Source organism: Glycine max, chromosome 20 (assembly GCF_000004515.6).
Source record: "Glycine max cultivar Williams 82 chromosome 20, Glycine_max_v4.0, whole genome shotgun sequence".
NCBI lineage: Eukaryota > Viridiplantae > Streptophyta > Magnoliopsida > Fabales > Fabaceae > Glycine > Glycine max.
The window spans coordinates 23,642,547-23,655,754 of NC_038256.2; the positions used below are offsets into that span (position 1 = coordinate 23,642,547).

A 13,208-nucleotide genomic window follows, 5' to 3' on the forward strand; every position below is an offset into this window, starting at 1 on the left:
CTAGAAAGAAGAAAGGAAACCAACTAAAAATATGAATATGAAGTTACTGAAATTGCCATGAAAATTTAAATGAACTTTACATAAGTTTTCAAATAAAAACTACACAACATTTTTTTGTGAGAAGCTATTCTGTGAAAACTTTGTACTCAAAATTATTTGTGTAAAAGAATTTTTAATCATGGTAAAAGTAAGTTTTAGTAAGATCATAAGGTTTAAGAAGACTTATCTTCTCAGGACTATGTTAGAAAAATGAGAAGTCATAAGCCATTAATAATAATAAGCACCATCAACTATATTTTTGAATTTGAATTATGTGTAAATTGTCCTCACTAAGAAAGAAAGAGAAACCAACTATATCAATAAAGTGTAAAACTCAAATTGATAGTGAAATAGATCCAAGCTTAGGTTGCTTTGGATCAAATTGGATGTAAATTTCTTTGTAATCGAATTAGTATGAATGTCTTGGATATCTTTTCTCTAACCCTTCAACTCTTATACTTCTTACTTAAGGTTCTATATATTATGGTTGTGATATTTTTGTTTTGTATCATTAATTCAATCTAAAATTTTGTTTACAAGTAAAAGGATAATTGATAGATCATCTCATCTCTTGTTTCAATGTGAATTAAGAAAGCATTTTCAAAAATACTTTAAAAAGTGTGAAAATGCGTTTAAAACCAATTCATCCTCTTCTTGGTTAAGTTTTTTTAAGCCACATCATATCTAACAACCTATCATTAGATGTAGTAGGTCTCACGTGATCGTCAGGATTATCATTGATATTTTTTTGTTCGTACCATCTAAACATCCACATAAGTTAAAAAAAAGTGTCATACAAAACACATAAATATAAAAAAATAAATAAATTAAAACAACTTTATATTTATATCAACCTTGACGCCTATTTACAATCTAACCTACTAAAGACTACTTGTACAAACACAAAAGTAACTACAAGTTCAATAATTCATCACTAACCTCACAACTAACAATTAATCCCCTTGCCCACATAATAACAAAATTAATGATTTGTTACAACACAACTATCTTCATTCAAACTCAAATAACATACATCAGTTGTTCATAAAAAAAATGGTCCAAAAAACATGTTCTAGAATGCATGTATATGTCTTTTGGAATTGGTGTTTCAGAAAAAACTATAATGCGAAAATAAATTTTGGAATAGGCAATTCCGAAATTCTGACTCAGTAAATGACAACACAATCAGTATCTTTGAGATAATCAAATGTGACAATCACCACCATGAAAACAAAAAGAAAGGCTAAACTTACCTTTGCCGACATCGCTGGGTATCTTCAATCTGTCTTCAATGGGTGATCGCCGCTGGTGTTGCGGAACTGAATGGGATGGAGGTGCTATGTTTCGAAGTTATGAAGGACAATTTTGTCCAATCACTAAATGTCAGGAGGTGCATTGAGCAAACAGGAAGTTGCTGGAAGTAAAAGCCCAAAACTCAACCTAAATACCAAATCTGAAATTCAGATTCAGAACACAAATACTTGCCTTTCCTCGCGCTCCCGTCTGGCCATCGTTGGCGACCAAATACTGGTTTGGAAAAAACTCTTCTTTTCTCAAGGTCAGTTTGTTTCTGCTCTGCATATCTCAGACGTTTCGCCGAGTAGGCTAATAAGTACATTGAACTAAGAATTAATATTTTTTAATATGGATTTCATCGGATGATTTTTCTCAAATTAACCGAACATTACTTGCTTCCCGTTGCCATTGTTTGTAACCATTTTTGTGTCATTATTATTCTAATGGGACAACAAAGTATTAATAGTTTGACGCGTCATCTTGAAAACTTCAAAAACATAGTAATTAGTCTAATTTGGTCTTAAAAAGTTGAGGTACATCATTATATTTTCACATGCCCAATCAAATCAGCATTGTTTACTGCTGAATTTTGAATTTGTTGTGCTATTTGGGTTGTTTATTATCCCGTAAAATTGAGTACCAAAATTCTGAGTATAGCTAGCAAATACTTTGTTTTCTCAAATTATGATTGGAATCTGCATATTATGATAACTCAGAAGCTCAATATCTAGTGCTTCCAACGAATACATTTCATTTGATGTGTATCTAAGAAATTCTTAAGAGGAAAAGTACATCAGGGACTTTGCCGTGCACGTGAACTGATCATTTCTATTACAGGCAGAGAGAATGGGATTTGCAGGAGCCCTAAGGAACATTGTTCGCCCTCTCTCAGTTGCATCATCAAGAGCTTTAATGCCTCGAATCTCCATCAATGCTTCGATGGCACCATTTTGTCCTGCTTTTCCATCTCCCTGCAAACCTCCTCAATGGCTTCATCCCCTTTGGAATCAATTCCACAGCTTGACAGACACTCGCTTCCCCAAGAGACGACCCTCTGAAAAACCTCGTCGAAAGAGAGCCAGCTTGAGACCCTCTGGTGCGTCCCTTTTTGTGCTTTTAATTTTGAAATTGATCTCCGATTTTGAAATGCTTTATTTGGTTTAGGGCCTTATGCTTGGGTTCAATATACACCGTGCCAACCCATACTTCCAAATAAGCCTAATGAAGGGAGTGTCAAAAGGAGAAATGAGAAGAAACGCATGAGGCAACGCCGTGCCTTTATATTGGTGCGCTCCCCCTTTACCCTGCACACATTGAATTTTTAGGGTTTATGAGTGTTGAGTGTGTTTTCTGAGACGAAAATTCATTCTACTTGCTGATTGTTTGAGAAATGGATGATGGTTACGAAATGAATATTTATTTTCAATTAGTTTCATGTTAAAAGACCTAGTGTTGTTTGACAGTCATCTTATTTAATGGTGAAGAGGAGAGAAACAAATTGACATTTAGTCTCAATATTCAATTATAAGTTGGATGGGATTTCTAGTAACTTAAATTTTTAAATGTTTGTGTTAGAACTTTGTGAATGTTGTCCATGAGGGGAACATAATCTTTCTACTAGTATAATTAGGTTAATGAGTTTTGAACATTAGTGCTGTCTTTTGGTTCAGAGTAGTTTACAGTGAAAATTTGGATGTGGTATTATTGTTCACTTGTTTAGCATCTGCACTTTGCGTTTTTGATTGATAATATTACGTCATGAACTGATTTTAGTTCTTTATTTGCTTTCTCATGGAGTTAACTAGCATGAATTTTGTCTAATGTTTGCTTTGCTGTTATTGTCACTAAATTTGCGGCCAAAATGAAAGCAAATAATTATGAGCCATAGATAGGATCTAGTAATTCATCGCAGAAGCTCTAATGAGTTTGCGTATATGCATTAACTCTTGCCTTCGAAAGCATCTGCCTTCTTTTTTATTCATTGACAGCACATTTTTTTTATTATGTCCCTTCAGTTCTTCCGAGGACTTCATTTTGTCATTTATTTCTGTAGCCTTCATGAACATTGGATATGAAAAGTACTACATTTAGCTAGAGTAGATTTGGTGGCAAGTTTATTGGCTATTGAATGTCAAAAGTATTCCATAGAAAAGATTATAGCCATAATAATCTCCTTTTAAATGAGGTGAACTATATCTATGTTTAATGGAATTAGAATATTAGATCATTATGTGGTTATTCTTAGGAACTCTGGAATTTATTGGCATTCTGTGACAAATAATTGACTATCAAGTGTCAATTAAAGTAAGATGGGTTGTTTTACAACTTCAAGATTTGTCAAGGCTAAATGGAGTTGGTTATGACCAGTTTTTATTTGTCAGGAGGTGCTTGTTATAGCTATTAAGGAGGTTAGAGTGATTTTCTTATAACCTAACAAAATACCTGTGCTATGTATTTTTTTTGTAAACTAAAAGTGTTTCTATGGTATGATATCAGTCCAAGTATCTCCTATTGGAATAAATGTTCATTGTGGACTCTTGCATACAGGCTGAAAAGAAGAAAAGGAAGGCTCAGCTGCAAGAGGCTAATCGGAAGAAAAATATTCAGAGGGTAGAACGTAAAATGGCTGCAGTTGCAAGGGAAAGAGAGTGGGCAGAAAGACTGGCTGAGTTGCAGCGACTTGAGGAAGAGAAGAAAAAATCTATGGCTTGAATTTGTGAACTTTCTAAACACTGTTGCTTTATTTTAAAAATGTTCTATGGTTTCTGTTATTTGGGAGACTGATAGGAATATTATCACGGGGTCCAAGCCCAAATCGAAATGGAATGAGCCCTCACTTGTGTATTCTCGTAAGTCCAAAGGGAATAGAGGTGTGGGAGTGTGACTAAGGATAAAGAGGGGAATTAGTAGTATCAGTTAGTTAGTGCTGTATGTGTGAGCACTGTTATAACAGAATCTGGTTGTATTATGGGTAGGCATCATTGAGATCAGTATAGAATTTGGAGTTGAGGGAATTATCCTCTTGCTTGGGGAAGCTTGCTTCCTGGACTCATTTCCCTCTTTCTTTGCATATTCTTTCATTTCTCTCTTGTTATGCAGGCACCTCTGATACCAGAACGCATCAGAGACCATGTGCCAATATTAAGCATTTTTTTCTTCTGAGACATGGAAGTTTGAAACTCCCCCTTACCTTCTCAATTCCCTCCTCAATCCCCTGGCCTGCCTGGAGAGAGTAGTGCTAAATGCTGACCCTTTTTTCTTGAAACAAAAATGAAAGAAATAAAAGATCGTCTGTCATAACATGGGAGATTTGTGGGTTTGGATCCATCCATAGAAGCCATAGAAGGAAAGAAAAAGGTAAGGGTTAATTTTGGGCAGAGACAAGGAGAAACCATTAGGGGAGACTGTTGGGAAGAATCATGAGAAAGGTTTTGGTTTGGAAGAGTGGATCATGGATGGGTGGTTTACTGAAGCGGGTATGGTCTCAAAAGGCTTTGAGAGAAATGCTGAGAAAGGTTTGGTGGTAACAATTAATACCAAAGTAAAATTCTGACGACTCATTCAGTCATTCTTGATTCCTCCACGGTCTCTATTCAGATTCATCCAGATCAAACCAGATCATCCAGATTCAGCAAACACACACCCATGTTACCCCATCCTCGTTAGTGTTAATATCATTAGTTACATTAGCACTATATTATAACTTCTAGATTACTTTATGGAAACAATACTATCACATATGCACCCTACACTGATGTTCAAATTACATAAGCTTTTAAATTACAGGCATTACCAACATTTCTACTTGCCCTGAAGATGAACATAAGTGTAAGACTTGTAACAGATCGATGAAGCAAACACATCCACAAATTTTGTCCGGAAAAGAACATTGGTGTTATTGAACATGCCTTCCTTCAAGGAAACCACAATAAACTGCAGAACAAAAGAACCAAAAGAAATGAGGTCATTCAACTTATTGGATGCTGAACTGTCACTAGCAAGAACTTTGAAAATAACATCAGAGAAAATGAATTTAACAATAGCAAAGCCAAAAAGAGAACTATACGGCAAACAAGTTTTTCCCCTACTTGTTAGTTTCAACTACATGGATTAAAAGACACTATAATATTTTATTGTAAATAAATTATCACGTATATTGACAAACCAAAGTAAAACTAGAACAATGACATTTCTGTTTTTCTTTTAATATTCTTGATAACCTGCAATAAGAGGTTAGTGTCTATTATTTTTTTAGTATTGGGAAGATAAGATTGGAAGAAATCACACGACAATATCAACAATCATCCTCTACCTCTGAGTGTGGGAAGTGAGCCTTTGTCATTCTCCCTATGTTTTGTGTGTGGCTCAAATCAAGAGCTGCATCAACCTGCAAGAATTAACAATTAACATTTGACCCAACCACAATCATTGCTTGAAATGTATAAAAGACAGTACCCACTGTAAAATGGTAGTGAAATAAGACAATGCCTATTTATTTATCGAGAATGTTTAATCCATCAATCCTATCAAATAAGCATAAATTTATCAACTATGTCTAACAACCTATCAATCCTTAAAATAGAAGGTAATTACCAACCAGTCCATCATCCGGTTTCACTTTTTTCACTTTTACATATTTTATTCAGGACTTATCTCAGGAAAAAAAAAAAACTACTATTTTGTATAAGGATACACAGAACAATCCTTTAATTGCAATGATAAGGAATAGGGTAAATTACACTTCCTCCCTTGAATGATGTTCAAATTCCATTGATTTTCCAGCTGTCTCCACTTAAAGATGAAAATGTGCTACTCTTTGATAAATTTAAATGTAAATGAACCTTTCAAGAGCAATTTTCTTCTATCTGCTACTCTTTGATCCTCGTTACTGATTCTGTAAAGCCCTACTATTGTTGGGGCTACGTTAAGTGTCATGCATGATGCATCTACAACTCAGATCATAAAGTTTTTAAAACTTAGATGATTTCCATATTTCACTGTCACAAATTCAATGCAGTCTCTTCTAATTACTGTCACAATAAGATAACCGATTCTAAAAAAACTTACAAAGAAGCTAACGTAAAACATACCTCGTCAAGGAAGTATAGTGGAGCAGGTATGAGCAGAAGCAGTGCCAGAATCAGAGAAATTGCAAGCAGTGATTGCTAGCCTCCACTTAATCCAGACAATGACTGCTTCCACACACTTCCAAATGCAACATGAACCTCAAGACCATCAAGGAAGCTGCATCCTTCTGGAGGTTCTAACTTGGCCATTGTTCCCGGTAGTAATGTAGAAAAAATGGATCCAAAGTCACTGGATGAACACAATTGAAGTTCTACTATAAATTCTACTTTTGTTATATCTATAGTCGACATGAGATCTCAACATAAAGTTTTAATAATCCAATTTCAGTGCATTATAGAGGACCATGGTCATTATGAAAGTTCACACCTAGCTCTTTCCATACCCAAAAAATAGATATGAAAAGGGAAAGAGAGTGGAGGCATGCAAATACCTCCAATCACAACTGTGAAAACTTTACTATTCTCTTGTAAGGTTTTTTATCAATAGAATTTCAAATGGTCTAGAATAGTAGCACACTTAGGACCCTGTTGGACACTGAAACTAAAGAAGAAATTGCAATGCAAATCTTTCCTTTCATTACTGTACCTAGCACATACATATACACAAAATTTTCAGGAAAATTTCCTTAATTTATGTTACTTACCCGATAACTATTCCTAAACAAATACTATGTGTAGATTTGTTGCTGATAGGTTAGCATGCCTTGTACTTCAGCAGGGAAGTTACTTCTTTCTTCATAGCAGGTTTGGAACAACAAAGCACGTCTATTGATGAGAATCAACATCTTCCAGAGTATGGACTTCATTTGTTCTTCATAGGATTTTTGACAGATCCTAGGAGAATGTTTTATGCATGAAAGACACTTAGACACAGTATTAAATGAAGGTCTTAAATGCAATATTAAATGTTATATCAGATTGTCTTATGAATGTATCGTCTGAAACATCAGACTTACAAGTACAAATCATGATTTGATAGCATATCAGACACAATTTTTATCATTGGTATTTATTTGCATCTAATCAAAATAATTAAGAGTCTTGATTCGTCTTTAAGACAAATATTTTTTGACTTAACAATTGCTTAGTTTCAATGTATCACTCAGCATCATTGTTCCTTCCCTAGTAGCAGACATTTGCTTTTCATCCAGAAGTCCTACTGGATAATCCAGGATAGTTGTCACATCAGTCAAGCATTCTATCTTTCCTATTATATGTCGAGAAGCACCTGTTTCTATGATCCACTGTTCCAAATTACGCTTACCAGTCAACTTTTCTACAAGTCCTATTTTGACATCGTTTAAGAGATTCACCAATGTTTGCCACTGCTCCGCATCGAGTCCACTTACAGCAGATTTATCAGCATCTGTTATCACAATGTTTGGTTTTGGTTCTGATGTAGAGGCTTGGGCTGCATTTGCTTTACTTACAGCACCACATCCTCTGGCACCATATGTCCTTCCTTTTTCAGCCTTGCCGCGACCATGAGGTCGCTCTCCCCATCACTCTGGGTAACCAATTAGTTGAAAACAGTTTCCAGAATCATGCCCAGAAATATTACAATTTTTGCAGATTAAATTTTGGTCCTTCCCATCGGTTTTGCTGCAAGATTTCACAGCAAAACTCATTATCTCAATGCGCACCTCCTTTCCCCGAGTGGCACTCTTCACACGTTCTTATTGATCCAAGGTTGAATAAATTTTATTCAGACTAGGCAAAGGATCCTGAGCAAGCATATTTGATCTGACAGTCCCATAAACAGTCTTATCAAGCCCCATGAGAAATTGATGAATTTTCTCTTCTTCAAGTTTCTTTTCTAGCTTGGATGCTAAGTTGCAGGTGCACCCTCCACACGTGAATGCAGGAATCTGCACATGGTTCCCCAATTCCTCCCACAAGTTCTTCAAAGCAGATCTAAGAGAACAAGCCCACTCATCGAAGTTCTTTCCTTTCAATTGAACTTGCATTAAGAGACTTCCTGGGTTGTCATTCGCAGTGATGTCATAGAGTGAGATTGTCTTCCTTGACATCACTTCTTCAGCAGCAACTTTCTTTCTTTCTTTCTTTCTTTAGTCATGATAGCAAATGCAAACCTATCACATTGAGCTCTGGTACCATATAGAAGAAATTGCGATGCAAATCTTGCCTTTCATTATTGTATTGAGCACATACATATTCACGAAGTTTTCAGGAAAATTTCCTTAATTTATGCTACTTACCGGATAACTATTCCTAAACAAATATTATGTGTAGATTTGTTGCAGACAGAATATTCTGCAGATAAACTAATTACATTAACAGTAAATAAATATAAATAATAACAACAAAATCTCATGGAATCTCTATAGCAAATTTCCACATGTATTGACTACATTTCAGAACACGACCTAGATACTTACCCCATGATTCATGATGACTGTAGTGAGTTGTTGTAAACCCTCCTCTACCAATCCCTGCATTGAACAAATTTTATTACTGAAAATGCAGGAAGAGAAAGAAATTATTCAGAGGTTTAGAGAGAATCAGAACCTGATAATATTCTGTTGAAAATGCCTCTATGTGGGAACAACTCAGACTCATTAGTCCTGAATTATTGATGCATGCATCCTTGCTCTTGCTTGTAGCCACAAAGATGTTTGCAGCCAAGGGACCTGAGCAACAATTCACGATTATGACAAAGTAATGGACCATTTCATGCATGAAAGATACAAAATTACTTTGGTGAAATTACAATCATAATCCAATTCGTTGTTTAGCTAAGTCATGTACAAATATCTTATCTTTTAGGATAAGATCTGCAAATTAATGAAACAACTTTGTTGATTAACTAAAGACTAGGACTACTTCACTTGCTGACCTGATAAATTGGTTGCATAACTGACACAAAATAAATGCGAAATTGCAAAAGTAAATCTCTAATAAAAACTAATTTGAAATCAAGGTAGCACACATTAGATTGTTATTTGTGATATGCAATTAAAAATAATTACTCATACTCAAGCAAGATGGAAGATGCAATAATGTGACCAAACCAAAAATAGACATACTTACAAATGAAGGAAATTATAACATTTAACACAAATCTTTCAGCAAAATATTGTATGAAATTTGAAAGCAGATGTTTAACTTGATGCCACACATCTTTAACACCAAATATAACAAAAACAGAGCATTCTGAGATATGAACACATTCTGCTAAAATTGCAAATGCGACTGGATTTGCAATCCTGTATATTCAAAATTAAAGAAAAACAAAGAGTTTCACGATGCCCCCCTCGTACTCCCTCTTGGGTAAGCTTCCATCACGAATAAACAATGCGAGCAAATTGTCGTCGCACAAACCACCATCATCTCCTCTAACAGTCAGCGCCACTGTGTCATCCATGCTGAGCAAAACCTCCACATTCAATGTTATAGGTAAATGGGAAAAGCAAGGAGGATAAAACTTCAAAATAAGATAATGGATTATTCAATTGCAACTCCCTCAATCCCTACATTGTTAATCTGCATTGAACAAAATTTTCATAATGAAATATGCAAACATCAAAATGGGAGGTCATGAATGAGATTCCCTTCAAAGCAATCGAGAAATTTTATTGATAACTCAGTAACTAGATACAAAGGAAATCTGGCAAATTGATTAAATGACAGCTGAAGCTTTTACTTAATACCAAATATTAACATAATACATGAAAACATGAAAAATTGTAACCTGAAACTTTACATTATAATTTCTATATATCAAAGTTAACATTAAAAACTCAATACAAGGTCATGCCATAGATGCTCTTTCTCTTTCCCTTTCCCTTTGTGTGAAGAAATATTTTTGGGCATGACTAGCAACTTGAGACATGGTTCTTATCTTAAGAGCATGTGTTGAAATGTTCTTCCATTCTCCCTTGCCAAAGATAACAAGCCTTTGTTTCAACTCAACAACACAAAACATTCTTAATTTGTCTTTCGTTTCAACTCAACAACACAAAACAAAACCTTTGTTTCTCTTCGATTCTGCGTCTTCCACTTCACTTCCCTCCTTTCTCTGACCACTATTTTTCAATTTCTTTTTCTTTTTTTTTTTGAAGGAAATATGTTCTCAACCCTCTATTTTAATTTTTTACTAGTCGGTTATCTGGCCATACGCACATGTCGCTCGGGTTCGCTCTAAAAAGTATAAAAAAATATTTGCTTTTTTATTTTTCAAATTACTTTTAGGTGAATAACAAGAGTTGGATTCTATCCTTTACTTCAAAAAAATAAACATCTCCCTTTCTACTTTTCCTAACATAATACTTGTGACGCGTACGCGATACGTGTTGTCTCATGTATTTCTACTAATATTCTCTTATTCTTTTTAGTTTTTACATTTAATAATAATTTTTTTAAAATTTTCATTTTGTCTATGTTTAAGTGACGTGTCAATCATATAGGATGTCCATTTTGAACTTTTCACCCGCCTATTGAAAGAGAAAACAAACTTATCAATGATATCGATGTGGTGGTGAAAGAACTCACTATTCAACAGAACAATGATGAAAGATGTCACTACTCAATGGAGATGGTGGTGAAAGAAGCTGCTGCTGAGTGGCAACAACAGTGTTTGATCCGTCAACTTATTCATTGTTGAAGGCGATTTTGAGAAAGAAGGACAGATTGGGGTCGCGCTACAACCACAAGAGAAGGATGGTTGTTGGTTTTTCATTTTTTTCTATGAAAACTATGTCCATGCTCAATAAAAAAATGCAAAAGAAAATAGTGGAAGAGGATCAAAGAGTGAAAAGGGAAAGGTGAAGAAGAATGTTAGGAAGAAGATGCAAAAAAGGAGGAGAAAGAAGCATCTCTTTCTATTTTTTTTTTTTTTTTTGCAGTCTAGAAGCTTTTGCTTCTTCCATTTTTAAAATGAGGAGAAAAAGACAAAAGAAATAAATGTTGTGGCCGAAGGAGAAAGAAAAAGCCGAAGGAGTGAGTAAAGAGAAAGAGAAAGATGGTGAACAATCTAAATTACCCCTGTTTAAGTGACACGTCAACAACATAGAATGTTTATTTTGAACTTTTTGACAACATATTCTTTTATATAGTTTTATATAGATTTTATTTGTTTCTTTCTAGATTGGTTTTTCAATGTGTCATTTACTTCTTCCTTTTTGTTTTTTTAATTCTATATTTTTTGTATTTAACCCAGAACATTAATTAAACTGAAATAGAGATTAAATAAAGATAAAATATAATACATTTAAAAAAATACAACATATTATTAAAAGTAATGTTCTTTTGACTAAGTATAAAAATTACAAATAATTCAACATAAGATTAAAATTAACATTGTAGGCTTGAGCTTGCATTTCCAATACAACAAGGGTATTTGTTTCTGGAATGATTTGGGTTGCAACACATGAAACATCTTTTTGATTAGCTCGATTCCCTTATATCTATTTCGGAGCGTATATAGGCTGGACACATTCTTCACATGTATGTGTTGCAATACATTTTGTTGCATAATTTGTCAAACAATCCTTTGTACACATTTGAGACGCATTCTAATGTGTAAACTGGATGTATATAGTCAATGTAACCATGGTGAGCATGCTTATAGACACCAAAGACATGCAAACAAGGCATGTGCACCTTTTGAAATTGATCACAATCACACCACATCACATTTGATACAACTTGGCCGTGAAATTTCTTGTTGGTCACTCCTCTCTTAGGTTAATCACTTAATTGTTTCCTGCACTAGTGATCAAATTCAAGAACATGGTGAGAATTGACTTTTCTCTATGTGTCTTTCATAACCTTACTTAATATTTCTCAAATGGTGCCAACTCAATTAATATAAATTTTAAATTTAATATATTAATCATGAATAATAAATAATACATTATAATGAAATAAAATTTATACAAAAGTATATTAATAAAATATAGAACGGATAAATGTTTATATTTACATATTTACATCACACAAGATATTTCAGAAATAAAAAAAGTTTGTTGATCATTAGACTATTGAGATAGGATATACTACAACTTTAGTCGTTTGATCCAACACTATTTTCTTCTCTATTTTGAGAAATATGTTTTCTGTAGTTAACTGTTTATCTCCTAGAAAAAAATTAACAATCAATATAAACAATCTATATCATTTTATTTTTTACTGTAATTTATAGTTATTTATAATCTTTATTATTGTGTTTTTTTTTCTTTTTCTTTGAATATTTTATATTAGTTTAAAAAATGAAAGGACAAAAATTTAAAAATATTTTTAAAAAGGTACAGGTTCAAACTGGTTTTCTGAACTAATTCAAAATCAAATTTTCAAATTCAGTTTCACTCATTGGGCTAATTTTTAGTCCAATTAGTTAAACTAATGGGTCCGATGTAATTTTAAAAACTATGAGAAGAATTAAAAATGATGGATTTAAAAATTCCAAAAAGATTAAAGCTGGATAGAGCTATATTTGTAGGGATTTAAAATATATTGAAATTTAAATATATTTATCAATTAAAAATAAATAAATTATTTAATAATATTTCGGAATGAAAATAAATAATTAATACGATACTATGATATGCTATCTATACTGCGTGAAATAATATACTGATAATTAAATACTACCCAATCAATGTGGTTTGTGATATTCGTATTAGAAAATCAAATTCAAAACAAAAATCATTTTCATATTGATTTGATTTATGAAATTGTTCGGTGGTGACTGGTGAGTAAAAGGAATGGGGTTTTCTATACGTGGCCCATTTCTACCATCCAACGCATTATCCACACGGATAGGGA

At 33.6% G+C, this 13,208-nt stretch overlaps 1 protein-coding gene and 1 pseudogene across 1 annotated transcript; one reads left to right on the top strand and one right to left on the bottom strand.

The window, feature by feature from the left end:
- The first annotated feature begins 1,508 nt into the window (after positions 1–1,508).
- On the top strand, positions 1,509–4,387 carry LOC100527264 (peptidase family M23 protein). Its single transcript, NM_001250295.2, has 4 exons — positions 1,509–1,597; positions 2,173–2,431; positions 2,500–2,621; positions 3,883–4,387. Exons 2-4 carry the CDS (start codon positions 2,182–2,184, stop codon positions 4,045–4,047), a joined length of 537 nt encoding a protein of 178 aa, NP_001237224.2. The 5' UTR covers positions 1,509–1,597; positions 2,173–2,181; the 3' UTR covers positions 4,048–4,387.
- A 663-nt stretch (positions 4,388–5,050) lies between these two features.
- LOC102661505 (structural maintenance of chromosomes protein 2-1-like) lies at positions 5,051–10,677 on the bottom strand (annotated as a pseudogene).
- Between the last annotated feature and the right edge of the window lie 2,531 nt (positions 10,678–13,208).

Bases quoted from the DNA above. Each gene is read 5' to 3' on its own strand.
- LOC100527264 (NM_001250295.2), top strand. From the start codon at position 2,182: ATGGGATTTGCAGGAGCCCTAAGGAACATTGTTCGCCCTCTCTCAGTT. The intron at 2,432-2,499 runs GTGCGTCCCTTT...TATTTGGTTTAG, and splicing joins AGCCAGCTTGAGACCCTCTG to GGCCTTATGCTTGGGTTCAA. The intron at 2,622-3,882 runs GTGCGCTCCCCC...TCTTGCATACAG, and splicing joins AACGCCGTGCCTTTATATTG to GCTGAAAAGAAGAAAAGGAA.